This window comes from Procambarus clarkii, chromosome 6 (genome assembly GCF_040958095.1).
Source record: "Procambarus clarkii isolate CNS0578487 chromosome 6, FALCON_Pclarkii_2.0, whole genome shotgun sequence".
NCBI lineage: Eukaryota > Metazoa > Arthropoda > Malacostraca > Decapoda > Cambaridae > Procambarus > Procambarus clarkii.
The window spans coordinates 25,002,087-25,026,476 of record NC_091155.1 but is presented as its reverse complement, the minus strand read 5'-3'; the positions used below and the strand labels follow the sequence as shown (position 1 = coordinate 25,026,476).

The following is a 24,390-nucleotide window of genomic DNA, read 5'->3' as shown; positions in this document are numbered from 1 at the left end:
GACTGACTTTTCAAATCAAATTAGTTTCCTCCCCCTCCCCCCCCCCCATAACAAAAAATTCACCCTACCTGAATTCGCAGTTGTTAACGACACTGCAGGAGTAACGACACAACAATCTAGTTAACCACACTTCCCATGTCTGCTTCACATCGACATTACATTCATGTCCAAAATCCCGAACATTTCATATCTGTTATGAATGATATGTCAAGAGATTAAACTTTCCATTGAGTGTTGATTGACTTAAACAAATGTAAAGGAATATCTACACAAATGTTTATGTTATGTGAAAAAGCCTATGTGAAGTTCTCATGTATTTAAGAACAGTAGTTCCCCGAAAAACACTTTTTTTCTTGCGTTAGAGCAAAGCAAACTTAACAGGAAAGACGTTATGGTTGCTTTGTTTGTTTGTTGAGTTCAAGGGAATTCTCGTTAGAATTCTTTATGTCATTAACAGGGTATTATTGAAGCAACACTTTGTAGGATGAAGTCCAGGGGCCAGATTCACGAAAGCACTTACGCAAGTACTTACGAACTAGTACATCTTTCCTCAATCTTTGACGGCTTTGGTTACATTTATTAAACAGTTTACAAGCATGAAAACTTCCCATTCGACTATTGTTAGTGTTATAAACAGCCTCCTGATGCTTCAGAGCTCATTAACTGTTTAATAATTGCAAACAAAGCCGCCAAAGATTGAGAAAAGATGTACAGGTTCGTAAGTGCTTGCGTAAGTGCTTTCGTGCATCTGGCCCCTGAGGTTTAGCACGCAACACCCGCATGTTTGTGAGGCTCAGTGGAAGGAATGTATAGAGTTAAATAGGTCTTCGTGTAAGCCTCAGACACCAGTGGGAAACACCTTTTAAGCTGACTATAAACTATTGTAGCATATTACCTGCGTTTTGCTCCTCTTGAGACACGTGACTGATGACAGACACACGGACGAGCGTATGAACAAAGTTGATATCCTTAACATATAACTTCCACTACGGCGTATAACTTTCCCTCATAAGTTCGGAAAGAAGAAAAACTACAGCGACTGAAGTTTCCATCACTCGTGCTAGCGAGCGAGAGAGACAGACACACACAGACCAACACACCACACAGGACACGTGATTCGTGGGCCGAGTGTCTTGGGCCCGAAGCACGAGAGGGAGCGAGTCGCGCCAACGACCTCACCTGGAACGCGCGGGAAATATACTGGTGAGCACACGGCTTCCATACCACCGTGACGGGCCGACCTGGCCCCCACAACAAGCCAATCCCACGCTCCAGGACGGCCCTTCTGCACGGCCTGCCTGGCAAGTGGATGATGTGGTCCCCTGCCGATGGACGGCGCTGGATCCTCCCGAAGAACGGCGCTGGATCCTCCCGAAGAACGGCGCTGGATCCACCCGAATAACGGCGCTGGATCCTCCCGAAAGACGTCGCTGGATCCTCCCGAATAACGGCGCTGGATCCTCCCGAAAGACGTCGCTGGATCCTCCCGAAGAACGGCGCTGGATCCACCCGAAGAACGGCGCTGGATCCTCCCGAAGAACGGCACTGGATCCACACGAAGAACGGCGCTGGATCCTCCAGAAGAACGGCACTGGATCCACCCGAAGAACGGCACTGGATCCACCCGAAGAACGGCACTGGATCATCCCGAAGAACGGCGCTGGATCCTCCCGAAGAACGGCGCTGGATCCTCCCGAAGAACGGCACTGGATCCTCGCGAAGAACGGCGCTGGAAACATATTCGTGTCTGTTGGAATAAGAATGTGATAAGTTGATTTGTTTGGAATTCGCTTGGCCACGGGGCTTGTTTAAAGCTGGAACAGTAAGAAAAGCGAGAATTTTGACATCTATTATCATCATGTTCCCTTACACAACCGTAGTGACGTCACGGGGACCAAACGATGACGTCACAGCATTAGTTGAATTAAAGGTGGCCAGTTAATTAAGCACTCACCTGTTGGTACTATCAACGGTGACGGGCGACGTTGCCGAAATTTTCACGGTAATTGAACGTAAACTTTTGTTTTGATTCGTATTTTATACTTTATTGCTTTCTTTCTCTCTGTCTGTCTCTCTCTGTCTGTCTGTCTGTCTGTCTCTCTCTTTCTCTCTTTCACACACACACATGCTCACTTATACACGCATAAGCACACACAAACGCTCCCCAAAACCTGCGTTAGATGCGTATTACCTGTGCGTCAAGCTGTGCGTCTACCTGTGCGTATTACATGTGCGTTCGTGTCGAGTAAGGTGCAGCGCCATTTCCTCAACGCAAGGATATTCCACCAATCAATGAAGGTCTATACATTATTAAGTAAACGCGACGGATTCACTCTCGAAGGTTTCGTACACTCCCTGGAACCAAGTTTGGAATTATATAGCTGGCTTGGAGAGCTATAGTGGAGGTCAGATTTGTAAATCTAATAGGCTTGGAAGTGTAGCAGGTTTGGAAACAGAGTAGGTTTAGAAGTTGCAGGTTTGCAAATGTAGAAGGTTGAGAAGAATCGTAGATTTGCAAATTTGGTAAATTTATAAATGTGGCAGGTTTGTAAATGTGTGGAGCTGTTGCAGGTTTGAAAATGTAGCAGGTCTGGCAGTGCAGGAGGTTTGTAAATGAATCAGATCTAAAAGTATATACAAGCCTGCTACACTTTCAGACATGATTCATTTACAAACCTCCTTCACTGCCAGACCTGGAACATTTTCAAACCTGCAACATTTCCATACCTGGTACATTTACAAACCTGCTGCGCTCTGAACTCAATTGTCGTGAGTTCACAGCGCAGCTCTGATGTTAAACTCTGTCAAATGTTGTTAAGTAATGCAAGAACGTCTTGCATTATATAGAGTGAAAGAACTTCTTGTGTTTTAAAGAGAAATAACTTTCTGCGTTTTAAAGAGAAATAACTTACTGGGTTTTAAAGAGTTAAAGAGACACTTGCCTTTTAAGAGAGTGAAAGAACAGACTTCACATTATCTAAAATGCTCCCAAAATATTTGCTACATATTTCTTCACACCAGTAGAAACGTTTCAAATTAATTATGAACGTTATTTTATGTGTTTTAAGGCTAATACGGTAGACCTATGGATGGTCGCATTTTTACGTTTGTCAGCTGACCAGTGGTTCGGTAGTTATGTTTGAGTTGTTTCTTTACAACGTTCTCGACTCAGCTATTGTGTGTTGGCGCGTACGAACGTTTTCGTTACAAAATAAACGCTTTGCTTGCAATGAATTTCTATTTCAACTATGTGGAAAAAAAACGTTGATAATTATATTTTGATTAAGCTGTTAAAAAAACGTTTCAGTCAATTATAACATTTCGAATTTAGCTTTTGAGACGAGATTTAAATGTTTACATAAAAATGCTGGCGTGAAGCAACAGTGAAATAACTACACACCAACGATGAAATATAGGTGAAATAACGTTAAAATAGCTTCGAAATACCATTGAAATACTGTTGCTACAGCTGTGAATGGCCACGTAGCGATTCGATTAAATCAACAAACACGAGAAATGAGGCAACAGAGCCAAATCTTGCAAATATATATATATATATATATATATATATATATATATATATATATATATATATATATATATATATATATATATATATATATATATATATATATATATATATACAAGAACATTGTCATGCGTAATTGTAAATTATTTATGAAATTCTCCCTTGCAATATCTTTCTCCAGCTCATTCTAACTACTTAGGACAATGAAAATTGTCATTCTAATATGTCGACGGCTCAGTGACTATTTGTTTCTGTACATGAATCAATGCCTATTATTTTTCATTCAGAATATTGCCTCTCTGTCTGCCCTGATTTTTTTATATCTTGTATGTTGTTATCATATCCACTCTGCCTCTTCTTTCCTTCAGAGGGGTAAGTTTAAGCTTACCCCTCTGAAGGAAAGCTTACCCCTTATCAAGCCTGTGTGTGTGTGTCTGTACTCACCTAGTTGTACTTACGTGGGTTGAGCTCTGGCTCTTTGGTCCAGCCTCATGGCTCATGGTCACCGCCTCTGGCTCTTTGGTCCCGTGTGTGTGTGTGTGTGTGTGTGTGTGTGTGTATGTGTGTGTGTGTATGTGTGTGTGTGTGTGTGTGTGGTTCCTCACTGATGAGAGCATTTATGAGTTACCACTCATGCATTGCCCCTTAAGAATCACGTACCAGGAGGGCGCGCTGTCTCAAGGCTTCATCCCGAATTATTTATGTATAAACAACCCTTCGCGTTTACTAGCGAACGCGTATGAGGGAGGTCTGAGTCGGTCTATCTCTCAAGGTAGAGTCGAAGTCGATCTTTGTCTTTTTGAGGTCACGTCGTAGTCGATTTATGTTTTCACAGGTTCGATCATCGTCGCTCTCTTATTTGAAGTCAATTCAAAGTTCATCTCTCTTTCTGTCCTTCAAGGTGTCGTCCTATCGATCTGTCTATCAAGGCCAAGTCGAAGTTGATCTCTGTCCCTTAAGGACAAGTCGAGGGTAATCTCTTTCCCTCGATGTCAAGTCGAAGTTGACTTTTGGTCCCCTCGATGTCAAGTCGAGGTTGACTTTTGTCACCTCGAAGTCAAGTCGAAGTCAATCTTTGTCCCGCGAGAGGTTATAGGCGACCAGTATACCTCTTGGCTAGCTCAAACTCAATCTCTGTATTTCGAGACCAGATCAAAGTCAATGGTTACCCCTAGTTAAAATTTGGCAACGTGATAAAATATATTTCCATTTTCTTGGCCATTTGTTTCACGAACTAAAATATAGATTTATAATAGAATATCGGAAAGTTAACAGGCAAATCGGAACACACGTATCTAGAAGGGGAAAAAATATCTAGGTATTTACATCTAGCTGAGTACAAGGAGACAGATCAAGAACAGGCAGACAGACAGACAGACAGACGCCACAAAATAACTCACCTGTAATGCCTCTCCCCCTTCCGGTGACTAGATAATTGATCAGGTGGAAGCCAAACCCTCCTGTAATATTCCTACTTTTACAACCCTTGTCTTCCTCACCGTCATATTCCCTTGATAACATGACGGCCAGACTTCCACCTCATGTGGAAGCAGTATTTTTGACAAACATGAGTTACTGAACGTGACAGTAAGGGATTAGATCAACGATTCCCGCACGAATCTTATTTATATTGCTCTTGCTTGGGGATTAAATTGAAAAAAATATAACTGACTTTACATTTGTATTGAGTTTGACGCGAGTCTCTAAACAACGAGTCTAAGCAAAGTCTCTAAACAAAGTCTAAACAAAACTAAGTCTCTAAACAAAGAGAGACTTCGAAGGAGTCTTTATCATCTTTGACGACAAGCGGAAAAGTGAATAGAAATGATCAGATTTTTACGTAATGAACACCATGTGAGATGTGATGTGATGTGACTATCTCATAGGGTTCTAGACAGTCGTGTTCTGAATTATCATTGGTAGACTGGGGCAGTGAGAGTGGCATGAGCAATATAAGCCTATAATAGGCCTACAAGACGCATATTCGAGAGTGGCGTGAGGCCTTAATTAGGTTTCTTACGTGTTATTATTTTCCTATTTTTGTATTAATTAATTAGGATATTGGATATATATATTAAATCCTACTTATATCCTGAAGTAACTTCCTAAGTGACTGAAAGTCATGAATAGCATTAGGAAAGAAACGTTTTATTTTGTATTAATCTTATAACTAAGTTAACAATGTGGGAGAGATTTGGATAATTAAACACTTTCTTCTCTTTTTTTTTTTGCAAAATAATTTATTTTTTTTACTATACATTGACATTATTTATTCACATCGAAAAAATACTTTAGAAAATACATATTCATTCAGTGATTAAACAAATACAGAAAGAAGAACCGGTCAAAGGACCTAATGAATGTAGTGTGTGTATATATATATATGTGTGTGTGTGTGTGTGTGTATGTGTGTGTGTGTGTGTGTGTGTGTGTGTGTGTGTGTGTGTGTGTGTGTGTGTGTATGTGTATGTGTGTGTATGTGTATGTGTATGTGTATGTGCATGTGCATGTGCATGTGCATGTGTATGTGTATGTGTATGTGTATGTGTGTGTGTGTGTGTGTGTGTGTGTGTGTGTGTGTGTGTGTGTGTGTGTGTGTGTGTGTGTGTGTGTGTGTGTGTTACACGGAGGCCCTTAAATTAGTTTTTAGGCACTCGTCAGAATTCAATACAGATAGTGTACCTTGACCACAACCTCACTCTACAACACCTCCTCGCCGAGCCTCTATATGTAGTTATACAGCTGTAGTGACCACAACTCTTGTAACAACAACCAGGAAGTTGTAAATGCCCTTTTGTAACTGTTCCATAAAACTGTGTAATTGCATACTGCATGCGCGTGCATTTGTTTGTGTGCAATAATGTATGAATGTATTTCTACATTTGCGTGTCTATTCATGTGTGAGTGAGTGTGTATATGTTACGTACATGTATGAATGTAAGTATGAATACAAGGATGTATAATATTTTCTGATATCTTAAAAATATTGAGTTGCACACAAGGAGTCTCTGACGAGTACAAGGTAAAGTGTACTTGTACATACAGAGTAGAGAGAGTACCTTTTAGGTACTTATAAATGGAAGAACTAAGGCTATTCTAATGGGGGATGGGACAGTCAGACCCATTTACATTTGAAGAGAAATTGAAAATTGGAAGTAATACAAAAGTTATTAGTTTCTAGAGGATTATGGGGCTTAGTACCTTTCCAGAAATGCTGGAATGTGAAGTAGAAAACATTCAACATGTACAAATATATATTGTCAGAGAGAGAGAGAGAGAGAGAGAGAGAGAGAGAGAGAGAGAGAGAGAGAGAGAGAGAGAGAGAGAGAGGGAGAGAGAGAGAGAGAAAGAGAGAGAGAGAGAGAGAGAGAGAGAGAGAGAGAGAGAGAGAGAGAGAGAGAGAGAGAGAGAGAGAGAGAGAGAGAGAGAGAGAGAGAGAGAGGGAGAGAGAGAGAGAGAAAGAGAGAGAGAGAGAGAGAGAGAGAGAGAGAGAGAGAGAGAGAGAGAGAGAGAGAGAGAGAGAGAGAGAGAGAGAGAGAGATGTATTTTTTATTAAGATAATATTTCAATTCTATCTGTACAATAATTACAATATATATACACATAGGGGGGGGGGGCGGGGCTACCCAGACCATGGTTGGGGGAAAGGGGGAGGGATGGGGAGGAGGGTGAAGAGGGGGGACGAGGGGGGTGGGGGCGGAGATCGGCTGGGCTGGCCATGTACAAAAATAGCATGACTTGTGAAGTGATTATGTTCTCTATGATACCTAGGTATATGGGTTATATTACTCTGCTAACACTATAGTGAAACCTTGTTTGGCCTAAATCCATTAGGGTCCAAAACATAAATAAAAATACAGTATTTATTGCGTTACCTGCGCAATATGTTTCACTCGATTTCGTTCAGTTCAAGTCTCTATTCTACATATACACACTCATATGTTACATAACACATTGGCAAAATACAAAACTATACAAGAATGTAGAGGATATGCAGGGATAAAATTATCAATCTGATTAAGAATACTTGGTATATATTGCGTAATAATAACAAATTATCAATGGAATTATAATATATCAACAATGAAAAATAAAAATCACTAGGCAATGAATATTAAGTTCACCACTCGACATCTGTGGGTAAGGCAACGTGACGTAGGGTTATATATTTTTTTCCATTCATTTCGACTTCTTGCAAATTGCAACGAAAAATTAGTTTAATATTACTGTATATATATAATTTACCTGTAATATTAGCTGCATAAAACTTATTTTTTTCAGAAAGTCTGGTATATAATTGAGATGAGAAAAATTGCTTTCATATTAAACTTAGCCATTACAAACTAAATTAAAAATGATATTAATAAATTGAGAATATTATATTAGCATTTAGAGCAGTAGGAAAGAGAGATAGTGGTTTAATTATATTTTATTTACGCAATTAAATATTTGTAATTAATTAATTATAAGAATGTCTGTATTTTTTTTTCTATTTGCGGCTTTTTCTATCAAAGTCTAAATCCGTCGACATTTGATTTTGTTAAAAATCGTGTTGTTTGCACGTACCAGATTCTATTTTATTTTGGCTTATATTCGTGACATCAGAGTTTCGTTATGTTCGATTGGATATATTAGTGACAGAATTCGTGTGCCTTCGTGACTTGTAATACCTCTTAAATTCACCAAAAATTGTTTATGTTAGTGACATAACACTGGTGACGTCATAATATGTTTACACTCGTGACGTCATACTATGTTTACACTCGTGACGTCATACTATGTTTACACTCGTGACGTCATACTATGTTTACACTCGTGACGTCATACTATGTTTACACTCGTGACGTCATACTATGTTTACACTCGTGACGTCATACTATGTTTACACTCGTGACGTCATACTATGTTTACACTCGTGACGTCATACTATCTTTACACTCGTGACGTCATGTTTGACATAATATAGATTTTAACACTCAAGGGTTTAAATTTGTTTCAGGTAAAATAACTCTCGCCCTTTTGCCAAAATGAACGATAAGATATAACACAAAATATAAAACTAAACAATTAAAACTATTACGAACAGTTTGCGATGCCTAGAATTCTCATTTATAGAAGTTCAAGTTATGAATGAATGAGTTGACAAAATTTCCACTCAGTAATGAATGAGGTTGACAAAATCTCCACTCATGAATAAATGAGTTGACAAAATCTCCATTCATCAATGAATGAGTTGACAAAAATCTCCATTCATCAATGAATGAGTTGACAAAAATCTCCATTCATCAATGAATGAGTTGACAAAAATCTCCATTCATGAATGAATGAGTTGACAAAATCTCCACTCATGAATGAATAAGTTGACCAAAATCTTCACTCATGAATGAGTTGACAAAATCTCCACTCACGAATTAACTATTTATTTATTTATTTATTTATCTCTAATGGTTACAAAGATTATTTACAAATAATGCAAAACTTTGTTTCTAATCTAGTTTTGTATAAAACATTTTCATCGCTAAAACAAATTTACAAAGGTACTTAACTAGAGCAATGCTCTGTAAGTCAGTATCAAAGTGTGGAAACTTGCACGACATTTACCTTGCGAAGGGTAGTTATTTTCCCCTCAGGAAGTAGGTATGAAAGCCTATAAACACTATATGCATTGCCGCCACAATCAGTCCATTAAACACAAAAACATTTGTGTTTCATGTAAATATTGACAAATATCAAGTGTTTACTTCCCCAACAAATAAATTTATGAACATTTTAACACATGAATATATAATTTGAAATGATATTAACTCCATACGATGTAAACATATATATGTAACAACACTGCACTCCCGTGGTAGGTTGCGACACGGAGACACGCACGAAAGGAAGGTTTATGAGTCCAAGTTCGAGGCGTTGGTTCACTCGATGATTCCCCAAAGGCCCCTGTCAACTAGCTCTTAATACAGTGTGATGCTATACCCTTCAATCTTCTCCTAGTGGGACGTCTAGGAGAACGTTTTCGCTTCGAAATTCACAAACTCGTCATAGATACCTTTTTGTTTTAGCATCATTTCTGCGACCTATTTATCCTACAAACACATCATGATTTTTCTCATCTCCGAATCCGCAATAATAGTTCTGTTTTGATGGGAATTCAATTAATATCGACCAAATTGTATTACGTCATTTGCGATTGTACTTCCCACAATCAGATTGTTTTTATTGACATATTTTTTATTTATTTGGAACTCAATGGTTAGTTGCTTTAAACAATTCATTTAATTGGAGTCCAGTATCTATTGTGCTAGTCCTTGACAGCTCAAGGCAAATGGCACTTTATGGCACCCATTGCATAAGGGTTCATTTGCATATGATCCTCTTTGTATATGACTTTCTTAGCATATAACGCCTCTAGTATATGCCACACAATTCAAATGAGACCCTCTATGTGAAACATTTCTGCATATGGCACCCTTCTGGATATATAAACTGTATATGGCACTCTCTACATATGGCACTCTGCATATGGCACTCTGCACATGGCACTCTCGGTATATCTCAACAAATTCCAACATCTTGGATCCAAAAATTTTTTTAATTAATATTCATCAACTTACAAATCGTCACATAGTTCAGCGCACAAAAAGGTGTCGATTTTTAATACAAAGATCATGTCCCTGCTGCCCTAAACTCTTTTAAGATATTGACCTTAATTCTCTAAATTTTTTAATCGCTAATTATTACAAAACAGTTCATATCATTTCCTGAAAGCTACCAATAATTATTATATACACCATTACTATAGTCAAAAGGACCACTATTTATATAATAATGTACAGTATCTATAATGATATATAGTATCTGTAATAATATACAGTATTTATATAACTATTTCAAATATAAATATCTCTGATAAAACACTCGTAATCGAACCAAATAATTTGTCTCATTGTGTCACAAAAAAGTTTTCAATCATTCTTATAAATTTAAGAATAAAAACCTCATATGTTATTTTTTCCGTCAATAAATTACAATAACTTTTACGAGATAATTATTTCTTGAGCAAGAAATTAGTATTAAAAAAGATCCATAAAATCAGTTTATACAAAATTTTCTCTGCCTTCCAACATAAAATCTAACTTTTTAGTATAATATTTGTGAGTTATGACGAGTAAGCTGTTGTGGTTGGGACTTGGTTTACGAATGTAGGAGTAGTTATGAGTGTGAAACATGGAGTGTAGTTGTGAGTGTGTGTTTATACATTGTTATGACAGCGGTTGTAGGTGATACAACATGGTTGTGAAAGGGGAGTGAGCTATGAATGATACGTGATTGTGACATGGGGTAATCAATGATACATGGTAGTTAACGAAGGTAGTAAATGATACGTGGTTGTGAGAAGGGAGGGTTATGAGTGATACATGGTTGTGATATACGCTATGTTATGATGAATGGTTGTAACATATTTGTGGTTAACAATTGACGTGATATTTTGTGCTCTCTGACAAGAAATTATATATATATATATATATATATATATATATATATATATATATATATATATATATATATATATATATATATATATATATATATATATATATATATATATATATATATATATATATATATATATATATATTTATTTATTTATTTATATATATTTATATGAAAAGGTGATGTTAATCACTCTGAGTAAATTACTCTATATATGTTTTATATTGAGAACCTCAAGTATAAAATTCTTTCATTGGCATCTATGGTATTATAATTTACATCTTAGTTATGTCCACACCTCAGGCAGTGTGTGATCCACTCATCAGTGTGACTTCAGGATTTGCTCGCCCTTTGAATCCCGTAACTCTCCTGATGCTGAAATGTTCATGTCATCATTAGACCATGTAAACAAAACTCTACACACGCGAGAGGGGGACTCTACTCTGCCCCCTTGGGTACTTGTGGCCACTAAGGGAACACTGCGAAACTTGACGGTGCTCACGCCGTGGAAGACTGCTCCGAGTTTTCGACTCCTCCGTTCAGCATGGCTTCGTTCTGCAAGTCCTCAACGGAGTCTGTAGGCAGCTCCGGGTTAGCTTCCTCCCCCGGCTGGACCTCCTTCCGGTGCATAATCCGGTATCTGTTCACAACGCGGCTCCACTTGATCACGTTCTCAATCCTCCTCACACCCTGGGAACCCTCCATGTTGCTCAGGGGAACCAGGTTCTCTGTTCCCATTGGAAGAGAAAAGGGCTAGTTATCATCTCTCATTGCTGGAATCTAAAAGGATACTCATCCCGACCCGATAACTTCGAAAACTTGACTGTCATTGGTTGTAACATCCAAACTCATTACTCTCAAACCTACCTTCCCGCTAACATCCAACCCCACTAGTTTCTAAACTAGTCTATACAAATTCACTACTTTCTAACCTTACCTACCAGCATCTTTTAACTAAGTTAACCGAGAACTCTGAAAATTGTAATTAATTACATCATAGGTTCTTGAAATTACCGTATATATATATATTGTGGTCATGCTCGTGTAGATTATGTGATTAATGTCAGAGTAAATCTCATCTTCTGCATTTCGTACTCGCGAGTTCTGGTTTAGATTCGTGATGCTTGACTAAAACTTAAACAATAGTAACTAGCCATTTACCCTGCTAAGGCCCATGACCTCATCATTTACAAACTATGGTTTAGTTTACTTTCCGAACTAGGTTGCCTGGTCCAGCTCTACACCCCTGGCTACAACCTGTGGCTTGATTACATCATTATCTGGACGTTGTCCAACAATCAGCTTATGACCCCTGGCCTGGTCACACCATTACCTGGCTAAGTGCAACACCCTTCCTAGAACCTGGTTACCATTGCTCCAGAACTGACGTACCTGTGCTTTGTGGCATAATACTTCCCTGGACATACCTATGCTTTGTGGCATAATACTTCCCTTGACATACCTATGCTTTGTGGCATAATACTTCCCTTGACATACCTGTGCTTTGTGGCATAATACTTCCCTTGACATACCTGTGCTCTGTGGCATAATACTACCCTTGACGTACCTGTGCTCTGTGGCATAATACTGCCCTTGACATACCTGTGCTCTGTGGCATAATACTGCCCTTGACATACCTGTGCTCTGTGGCATAATACTGCCCTTGACATACCTGTGCTCTGTGGCATAATACTGCCCTTGACATACCTGTGCTTTGTGGCATAATACTGCCCTTGACGTACCTGTGCTCTGTGGCATAATACTGCCCTTGACATACCTGTGCTCTGTGGCATAATACTGCCCTTGACATACCTGTGCTCTGTGGCATAATACTGCCCTTGACATACCTGTGCTCTGTGGCATAATACTGCCCTTGACATACCTGTGCTTTGTGGCATAATACTGCCCTTGACATACCTGTGCTTTGTGGCATAATACTGCCCTTGACATACCTGTGCTCTGTGGCATAATACTGCCCTTGACATACCTGTGCTTTGTGGCATAATACTGCCCTTGACATACCTGTGCTTTGTGGCATAATACTGCCCTTGACATACCTGTGCTCTGTGGCATAATACTGCCCTTGACATACCTGTGCTTTGTGGCATAATACTGCCCTTGACATACCTGTGCTTTGTGGCATAATACTGCCCTTGACATACCTGTGCTTTGTGGCATAATACTGCCCTTGACATACCTGTGCTCTGTGGCATAATACTGCCCTTGACATACCTGTGCTCTGTGGCATAATACTGCCCTTGACATACCTGTGCTCTGTGGCATAATACTGCCCTTGACATACCTGTGCTCTGTGGCATAATACTGCCCTTGACATACCTGTGCTCTGTGGCATAATACTGCCCTTGACATACCTGTGCTTTGTGGCATAATACTGCCCTTGACATACCTGTGCTCTGTGGCATAATACTGCCCTTGACATACCTGTGCTTTGTGGCATAATACTGCCCTTGACATACCTGTGCTTTGTGGCATAATACTGCCCTTGACATACCTGTGCTCTGTGGCATAATACTGGCTTTGCTTCGCGATCTCAGCTTCTTGATCCAGCCTCCACCGAACTCGGTCTTCAGGTCAGCTTGGTGAGGGTCCTCCGGGCGTCCCTCCGTTCTCATGTACTCCATTGCCTTGTCTGAACACAGGTTGCCTGAGGGAAAAGGTCAGAGGTCAGATGTCAAAGGGAAATACAAAGATGAAAACAAGTCAATAAATCTTTAAGTTATTCTTGTCCAAACTAATGCCGACCATAAAGTTACATTAATAAATTTTAAAGTTCTGTGTAGCGAAATTTATGTTTTCTTGAAGATACAAATAATATTAATGTATATTACAATTTTGCGTATAGTTAGAGGTAGGGTAGGTTAGTTTCTTTTTAGTTTTTATTGGTAATCACTTATTTGCATTACGAATTCATTTGAGTCTTGAGTAAAGTATTTTTTTTTTTTGCTCACAAACAGGGTGGTTTGGCAGCTGAATTAACGAGCATGTAACCATTGTTTATGAATACGGGCTGCGAACGCTGAACTTACACTTGAACTTGAAGACGGCTACAATATAAACAATGAGCTTAACGAGCAAGTTCAGAGGCGAGGGGGTTCCGGAGGTCCGACTCATGTTCCGGATCAGCTTGGCTAAGCCGAACTTCCACTCGGTGTCGCTCTTAGCCTGGATCCTCTGGTAGGTGTCGGACATCATAGCGATGAGGAGGTTGATGAGCACGACCACCGTCACCATCTGGTAGATCCCGAACACGATCTGTGGGGACACATGAGACATGCTGGATGAGACAAGTGCACTAAAAAAAACAACTTCTTTCCTGAACAAATCCAAATTCGAGTCAGCAAGGCGGACAGCCCGCCTGCTTTCATACCTCTCACTGTATTTCCCACTTCTATACTTCCCTTCACCTATGCCTCTCCTTCCTCTTTACTCCCCCCCCCCCAAAAAAAAAAATCCACAAGGGCCGTGACGAGGGTTCGAACCTACGTCCGAGAACATCTCAGACGCTGCCTTAACTTAACACTGCGAACACTGTGTAACTTCTTTCCTTTTTAAGACCACTCATAGCCCTATTGATAGAGTTTCGGCTTCACACGCGTGGGGTCGACGGTTCGAGACCCATACAGCCCAGGTGAATGGAAGTACACTAGAGGTCTCTCGAACGGGTTTGTGGAATGTCGAGAAGCGAAGGGAGGGATTGCATTCCCCTATACATCCTCTTCAATGATGCGGCCAACCCCCCATATTCATCAATTTTAACGTCGTATAATCCTTTTTTTTCTTATAATCGTAGTCTGGCGGCTGGATTATTAAGCGTTTAGGCATGTTATATAAGGATGGTGTGTGTAAGGTGACGAAATGTATTTACCCCGTGTCTTCACAAGGTGAAAGGTAAATATGTATGTTTGAATTGCTGGGTAAGTCATATATGTACTTGACGTTAATATGAATATGTTCCAAGCCTCGGCTTGAGACATGTTTCACTCAATGCGAACACTTGAACTAAAACACATCTACATCAGCCTAACCACACCATCAAACCATCAAACCACACACACATATATATATACCATATACTTTCTGATAATATTAAGTTTGCTATAATACATTATTGTAATCTATACCGTGCTGTTATATATAATTTGCTCGAATATTTACTTTGCTCTAATACATATTTTTATATATATACTTCAAACGGGATGTGAGGAGTGTAGACAAATGCGAGCACCACCACTACCAACCACCACCACCAGCAACTACCACCACCACCAGCATCTACCACCACCACCAGCATCTACCACAGACCACTACCTCAGTCCTAGCCACCTACAACATCAGTCACTGACCTTCATGAGGGACTGGCTCCAGGAGGGGTGGCTGTAGAAGGGAGGCATGTAGTCTGGCTCAACCAACCCGAAGAGAGAGAAGAACAGCATCTCCCCCGTCTGTAGCGGTGTTTGGATAGGCGCCTCTGGAGGGAGAAGAGAAGAAAGAGGCGAAGGTGAGGTAAGAGGGGGCTGAAGATGAAGATATTTTATTCTCTTTATGGCACAGAAAACTTGTATCAAACAGCTTTACTTCAGGAAATATGAACAACCACTTGGGTTGGATGGTAGAGCGATGGTCTCCTTCATACTGGTCGGCGTTCAATCCCCCGACCGTCCAAGTGGTTGGCTACCATTCCTTCTCCTTCTCCCGTCCCATTCCAAATCCTTATCCTGACCTCTTCCAAGTGCTATATAGTCGTAATGGCTTAGTAATTACTCCTGATAATTTCATTTCCACTCATACGGAGTAGCTTCTATTTATATCCACCCAAACTCATTCATATTTTCACCTTGAATTGTTTGGGTTTTGCAAATTTTCACCTTAAATTGTTTAGGGTTTGCAAATTTTCACCTTAAATTGTTTGGGGATTGCAAATTTTCACCTTAAATTGTTTGGGGTTTGCGGATTTTCACCTTAAATTGCTTGGGGTTTGCAAATTTTCACCTTAAATTGTTTAGGGTTTGCAAATTTTCACCTTAAATTGTTTGGGGATTGCAAATTTTCACCTTAAATTGTTTGGGGTTTGCAAATTTTCACCTTAAACTGTTTGGGGTTTACAAATATTCACCTTAAATTGTTTGGGGTTTGCAGATTTTCACTGCGCATTGATTGTTCGGCGATAAGTCTTCCAGGAAAGCAAACTTAAGCAAACTTCCTTGTTGAACCCCAGTAAGTGGGTTATTGTTTGTCTTCCTCTACACACCTTTCGTAGCTGGAGTAGGATGACTGGGCGAAGGGTAGAAAGATGAAGGAAGATGAGGCAGAAGGCAAAGAAGAAGATATATAATAAGATGGGACAGAATTAGTAATAAGTGATGTGAGGAAAGAGGAGGCGGGGAAGGAGAAGGAGGGAGAAGAAAGGGCTCCAAGTTCCGGTCTTACATATAGCCTTACATATAGAATGATGGTCTTACCATCATTCTCAGACTCGCTCACAGCCGTTCATACACACAACAACTTCTTTCAACTTCTTGATGCATGTCTACAGTATTGATATATAACATTACTACTGCCTAGCCTTTGTAAACTCTCTCTCTCTCTCTCTCTCTCTCTCTCTCTCTCTCTCTCTCTCTCTCTCTCTCTCTCTCTCTCTCTCTCTCTCTCTCTCTCTCTCTCTCTCTCTCTCTCTCTCTCTCTCTCTCTCTCTCTCCTAGGTAGGATCCCCAAGTAGGACTATAATTACCTGCTGGTGGATAGCCCGTGTTCTCACTAGTCATGTTCAGCTCACTATAGATGGGTCTGATGGGGTTGTAGATGGCAGCCACGTACATGGAGAAGCCGAAGACGAAGATGGCGAGAATGACCAAGAACCGGCCCAGGTCCACCATCAGCTTACCGATGATGACGGCCCAGGGACCGAAGAGGTGATGGAACGAGAGGAAGTCCAAGAGTTGTACGGACGCCAGAAGAGTCGCAATGGCCAAAAAGTTGTTCCTGGCGCAGGAGAGGCACGATAGGCTATGATGCGTTGTTTATTTGGTCTAAAGGCCTTCAGAAAGGTTATTAAAGGCCACCACAATAGCATACTGACCAACCAGCCAGTATACTTTAGCCCTTAACATAGTCCAGAAGTATAATAAACCCCCTCAATGTATATACACCGAGAAATGGTAGTTATACCCCGTGAGTATACCCATTGAACGATACTCGGGGTTTATGAGAGGTAGTGTTGCCTGTAACCTTACCTGTAACACTGATAGGCAGTGTTACAGGCAAGGTTTGGGGACAGGTAGCATTAAAAACATTTTTGGGAGGAGAAAGTGACTTGTGAAAGTGACTTGTGAAAGGAAATGATTACGGTATTTTTTTGGATTAAAGGGGAGAATAAAAGGGAGATTGGGGCATTTTAGGGTGGATGGTAGCGTGAATGTATTACCTTTTTAAGAAACGTTATTGAGTAGGTCCTGTAGAACCTTTGACCGGACACAGGGAAGTTGAGAGATAACGTACAGGTTACAGAGAGGCTACAGGAAAGCTACCGGATTGTATATAGGCTATCATTAAGAAGCTCAATGTAGATGCATGTTGAGCAGGTTACAGAGGGGGGTTACAGACACGTTATGGACAGATTGTGGGTAACTCCGAGCGATTGTATGCATAGAATAGCGATGGATTGAGGATGAGAAGGTGAGAGCCGTTGAAGGATGTTAGGGCTGATTGAGAGAGATAGAAGGGGAGGCTCTTGGATCGGAGAGAGCTGTTAGAGTAGTTGAGGATAGTTGATGAACGAGAGGGCTATTTGATGAGAGGGTTGATGGGAAGAAGAGAGCTATATTAGAAAGGAAGGACTGTCGGAAGGGATTATCAACGAAACACAGATGGGAATAATCCTCTTAATAAGTATACACACTTATCAGAATGATCAACTTCATCAATGTGCATTACACATAATAAAGTCAAATGACAGACAGTGGGAGGGAAAGTGAACTAGAATTGAGTTTCTCATTTACGAAGTGAATCTCTCCTGAGTTGAAAATTATCATGTTATAAGAATATTTATTATATTATGTGAAAATATAACATATTATAGTATGTTGATTGTTATACTTCATGAGATAGAACTATTACGATGATAATTATATATTTTCTGGAATGAATTATCACTTGTCTACTCGTAGCAATATACGTCTCTAAATAATCAATATCCGCTCATCCTTCAAAGAATTGTATTCCCTCTCAAGAATTGCATAATTTATTGCAAGACGTATACATTTTTTGTATGATACAGTAACATTACTCCTTGCAGAGGTGTGTGGTTCCAAATTACATATATAGTTTTTTTTATATGAATCATATATACCTTCCAATCTGTAATACCCATCAACCCTATATCTACTTAGAATAATTCTCTATCCACAACTCCCGACAGTCCTACACTGCAGGCTACGAGACACAATAACGTGGCTGAAGTAGGTTGACCAGACCACACACTAGAAGGTGAAGGGACGACGACGTTTCGGTCCGTCCTGGACCATTCTCAAGTTGATCAAGTCCATTCACAATCGAATTGACAACGGTCCAGGACGGACCGAAACGTCGTCGTCCCTTCACTTTCTAGTGTGTGGTCTGGTCAACAGCCCTACACTCACACACTCCTCACTGCGGAGGTAAACATAGACCCCCAGGGAACGGTCCCCCCCCCCCGAGGGACACACACACACATACACACACACACATACACACACACACACACACACACACACACACACACACACACACACACACACACACACACACACACACACACACACACACACACACACACACACACACACAGGGAATTGACAGGGTTGATAAAGACAGGCTGTTTAACACAAGGGGCACACGCACTAGGGGACACAGGTGGAAACTGAGTGCCCAAATGAGCCACAGAGATATTAGAAAGAACTTTTTTAGTGTCAGAGTGGTTGACAAATGGAATGCATTAGGAAGTGATGTGGTGGACGCTGACTCCATACACAGTTTCAAGTGTAGATATGATAGAGCCCAATAGGCTCAGGAACCTGTACACCTGTTGATTGACAGTTGAGAGGCGGGACCAAAGAGCCAGAGCTCAACCCCCGCAAGCACAACTAGGTGAGTAGGTGAGTACACACACACACACACACACACACACACACACACACACACACACACACACACACACACACACACACATAAACACACACACACACACAACTCACCTGATGTACAGCATCTCTGGGATGAGTTCGGTGTCCCCCAGATAGAAGAACCCTACCAGGTGCACCAGGATGCCCAAGCCGCTGAACACCAGCACGAAGACCTTAATCCAGCCCAGGCCAGCGATGTCCCCTGGGTTAGTGAGCTCCATCACCAGGTTGCCGCTCAGCCACAGCAGGAGCAGCCATTCGTACCTGAAGGAGGCCCAGTGGTAGAGAGGATACAAACATCGAAGCTGGTACTCTGTTGCTTTAATATATCTAAATGCTACTTTGTATTGCTATAAGATATTTTGTATTGCTACTTTGTATTGCTACTTTATTGCTATAAGATATCTAATTGCAACATTCAGTTGCAGGTAGAGCAGTAAGTGTTATCATTACAAGGATCAGAAATGGTATAAGTCAATGAAATCGAAAACAAATTAGAGCTTAATAATACACAATCAAGTACTTAGCCCTTGACGGGAAATATAAATATAACTCATGCATTTGCATGAGAGTTGGGGAGACAGAAATTAGATTTTGTGATGAAAAATATACAGTAACTAGAACGTCTACTCGGGTATATTTGCAAAGCATTAATTATGCAAATTATATCCAAACTCTAATGGAATCAACACTAATACTAATTTATTAAAACTGCATTATAATTTTGCACGTCTGGTTTTGGGGATAACAGTCAACATCTGGCTACAAGCTGGCTGGCTCTGCAAATTCAGCAACAGGAGAGCAATGTACCCACCACAGCAGTGCAACATCAACCATAACAGCAGCAACAGGAGAGCAATGGACCCACCACAACAGTGCAACATCAATCATAACAGCAGCAACAGGAGAGCAATGTACCCACCACAGCAGTGCAACATCAATCATAACAGCAGCAACAGGAGAGCAATGGACCCACCACAGCAGTGCAACATCAATCATAACAGCAGCAACAGGAGAGCAATGTACCCACCACAACAGTGCAACATCAATCATAACAGCAGCAACAGGAGAGCAATGTACCCACCACAACAGTGCAACATCAACCATAACAGCAGCAACAGGAGAGCAATGTACCCACCATAACAGTGCAACATCAACCATAACAGCAGCAACAGGAGAGCAATGTACCCACCATAACAGTGCAACATCAATCATAACAGCAGCAACAGGAGAGCAATGGACCCACCACAGCAGTGCAACATCAACCATAACAGCAGCAACAGGAGAGCAATGTACCCACCATAACAGTGCAACATCAATCATAACAGCAGCAACAGGAGAGCAATGTACCCACCACAACAGTGCAACGTCAGCCATAACAGCAGCAACAGGAGAGCAAGTACCCACCACAACACATATATAAACACCAACAGTGACGTAGAACAGTAGCAGCAGCATTATTAATTATTAGGCAAATACATCAACAGCAAAAGGGAGTGAAAACACATAGTAACAAAGAAGCAACAGGAGCAGAAGCAGCAGCAGCAGACACAATATCACTAGTAACACCAGCACCACCAGCAGACCCATTACCAGCAGACAAAACATCACCAGCAGGGAGAGAACAGCACCGTCTACAAGCAAGTTTAAGAGAAGAAATGTCAGTATTGTTAAGAAATGCCCGACAGACCACTGGAACATTACCCAACACAGTACAGAGTTACAACCCAAACAGACCACTGGACCATTAACTAACACACTGCATAGTTACAAACCAAATAAAATTTCAACTAAGATTCAACACCAATTTAAAACCGTGATTAACAACACATATAACAATGTGTTGTTAAACACATTGAACATAACTTTACCGAAGCGAGTCATAAACACTCATCGAACCACTTAAGACAGAAATGAGTAAGACTTAGAAGGGCTCGCGCAGAAACATTCCTGAAAAACAGAAAGTGGGAGGAAGAGGGATGTCTGAGCACGCCAGATGTCTCACCAGTTGGGTATGAGGTTGGTGTTCTCCCAGATTGGGCTGAGAGGCGTGACCACAGAGATGATCATTAGCATCAGTAAGTAGAGATGCGACACAAGGTAGGCGATGAACTTCACTATGGGCACCTCGTTGTACATGTGTCCCAGCGGCATACTTGAAAAAGAAAAGTCAAACAATTTATAAAAACACATTTACACACACACACACACACACACACACACACACACACACACACACACACACACACACACACACACACACACACACACACACACACACACACGCACACACAGACGATACATATAAAAATGACTTACATTATTAAACACCCTTCGAGAGGTAGATTTTTTTTTGTAGATGAGTAGATGAGACAGTGACACAAGAATTAAGGAGTTTTTAGAAGCCGCAATATAAATATTCGCTACTCTAATAGCTATTCTACTCTAGATATTCTACTCTACTCTATCCTACTCTACTCTAGAGAATATCTACTCTAGATATTCGCTAATATTTAGGTCACTTCGAGTATTTATTCTTTCGTGGGGTAAGTACACAGGAATATATTTATAGAGAATGTTTTCTTCGGTGTATTTACACCGAGAGATAGTATACTTTAGTCCTGTATAATGTTCAGGACTAAGGTATACTTGCTGATTGGTCAGTTAGCTAGCTGTTATTGTTATTTTAGATTCCCTTCGAAGTTAATTGGCCTTAATAACCCTCTTAAAGATTGATAGGTCTTAATAATTCCCTCCAGGTATATAGGCCTTGATAAGCCTTCCGGGGTTGATAGGCCTTAATAACCCCCTCTTTCAGTTAATTGGCCTTAAGCCCAATACCCAATCAACAAATTCTGAATCAAAGGCTTCTCTGAAAATCTCTAAAATCTGCCCTTGAGAGAATCTCTTTGTGAAAGGAGTAGGGCAAAGTGAGACACGTTTTGACCTTTATTGTGTCTTATCTATATGAAGAAAATTGTGTATTATCTATATGAAAAAAAATTGTGTCTTATCTATATGAAGAAAATTGTCTTTTCTATATGAAGAAAATTGTGTCTTATCTATATGAAGAAAATTGTGTCTTTTCTATATGGATTTGTCTTTTCTATATGAAGAAAATGATTGTGTCTTTTATATATGAAGAAAAGTATGTATAGCATAATATGTATAGCACCGTTGAACATAATCTATAGAACATTGCGTAACATAAGCTGCAGAACAGAATAGAGTAACAATTTACAGAACACTATGAAACATTTACAAGATCACTTCGTAACATAAGTGTTACACAAAGTTCTTCAAATTAAGAACACTGGATAATAAAATAGGTAGAACACCGTATAACAAATATCTAGAACACTATATAACAAAATCGGTAGAACACAGCGAAACATAATTTGAAAAAGTTCTGAAACGCTGAAAACTGAAAAATTAAATTGAACGTTAACAGAGAAAGAAAACGAATAACAACACAAATAGAAAACGGAAAGATTAGACCAGACACTAAAAAAAAAGACGAAGAAGAACACGCTAAGAACAGTCTCCTACCTGAAGAAGATCCAGACTGGAGGCAAGAACAGGAAGGCGAAGAACATCATGACCATCTTCCAGGCAGGCCAATCAAGGCTTCCCATCCACACATCATACAGGTACCTCTGTACCGCTGGATGGGCGATCACCTGTGGGAGAGACGGTAATGTTGACAGGTACGACAGACAGATATCCTCCTGTCCAATGGTGAGGTGTCATCAATTGCTTGTGTTTACAAAACGGGGAGAAATCCTTTCAGGTGAATGTGGTAATTACTTGACCAGACCACGTACTAGAAGTGAAGGGACGACGACGTTTCGGTCCGTCCTGGACCATTCTCAAGTCGATTGTCGATTGTGACATCACAATCGACTTGAGAATGGTCCAGGACGGACCGAAACGTCGTCGTCCCTTCACTCTCTAGTGTGTGGTCTGGTCAACATACTTCAGCCACGTTATTGTGACTCATCGCCTGCATGTGGTAATTACTTCATTCACATGCAGTAATTATCAAGAAATGTTTCGGTACTGGATATTCGAACTCTGTATTTCCACAAAGATAAGTTAATATTATAATATTTTAGAATTTGACGTATAGTTAGACCTGAGTTGACTTACGTTAGTTGTTTAGGTATTTGCAGTACGTGGGCTAAGGATTTAGAAATTTGCGATTCGAACACAGAGTTCGAAGCACTGTTCAAAAAAAAGTTCGAACATAATTATCAATTTGTACTGTTTTCCTCGGATTATTTGGATTAAAATAAAATTAAGAATTTCCTCAGAAAAAACATAATTATCAGAAAACCTAGATATCAATACATGTACAAGAGTTTATACAGACATATAAAAATGTAAAAAATTAATACAAATATCTTTTGCCAGTTATAAAAATATAAACGCTCACACAACACTACCGACCTCGTTACAGCAGACGCGTTAGTATGTAAATATTGCAGTCGAGGTTTCAGAGTGGTTCGACTCGCGTCTCATGCTGGCAATATGACTTGATTCTAAGGCGTCTAGGTTCAGGCAGAGAGAAGCAGAAATCATAACAGTGAAATGGTTGTAAGTGAAAGTGTCGTTCCGTGACCAGTCGTGCTCGCCGGACACTGAGGAATTATATCGACAATTCTCTACGGTAAGAGACACAACTTTAAGTTGACAGTCGTCGTGTTCAGGGTATCGTAAGGCGTCCTCCAACGCCTCGGGCAGTGTAGCTTGATTACTTAAAAAATTAACTTAAAGCTTAAAAAAACACATTTTTTTAAGTTCCAATATTATTATGACGTGAACATATAATAACACCATAACTGTGGGTAACTTTGTCACGGTATGCTAAGAAGATCTTCACGAATATGATGGCTTGCGGTACCGAAATAAGGAAACTTTATATCATGAATCTCTCAGGACTGTATAAAACTTACCATAAGGTAAATATTCTTTTCGGAATTCTTTAAAATCCAATAAAACAAATTTGCGTCATTGTATATCACAAAGTCCTGGACCCACGATACAAATACACGATTAAAATAATATTTTTGTATTTAAGTAAATACAGTATATATATATATATATATATATATATATATATATATATATATATATATATATATATATATATATATATATATATATATATATATATATATATATATATAA

General features: G+C 39.9%; 2 protein-coding genes across 2 annotated transcripts in view; both read right to left on the bottom strand.

Annotated features, from left to right (window-relative positions):
- LOC123752992 (A-type potassium channel modulatory protein KCNIP1) overlaps positions 1-1,176 on the bottom strand; it is a 293,403-nt gene extending 292,227 nt beyond the window's left edge. The window contains exon 1 of the mRNA XM_069306913.1: positions 896-1,176. The gene's annotated coding sequence lies outside the window, so the exon portion shown is untranslated. The remainder of the gene's footprint in view (positions 1-895) is intronic.
- A 10,063-nt stretch (positions 1,177-11,239) lies between these two features.
- nompC (no mechanoreceptor potential C) overlaps positions 11,240-24,390 on the bottom strand; it is a 64,289-nt gene continuing 51,138 nt past the window's right edge. The window contains exons 24-31 of the mRNA XM_069310956.1: positions 22,750-22,880; positions 21,206-21,355; positions 19,273-19,464; positions 16,773-17,023; positions 15,388-15,512; positions 14,071-14,296; positions 13,536-13,688; positions 11,240-11,751 (exon numbers count right to left, since the gene is read on the bottom strand). Coding sequence (XP_069167057.1) covers positions 11,522-11,751; positions 13,536-13,688; positions 14,071-14,296; positions 15,388-15,512; positions 16,773-17,023; positions 19,273-19,464; positions 21,206-21,355; positions 22,750-22,880 — 1,458 coding nt within the window. The 3' untranslated portion in view covers positions 11,240-11,521. The remainder of the gene's footprint in view (positions 11,752-13,535; positions 13,689-14,070; positions 14,297-15,387; positions 15,513-16,772; positions 17,024-19,272; positions 19,465-21,205; positions 21,356-22,749; positions 22,881-24,390) is intronic.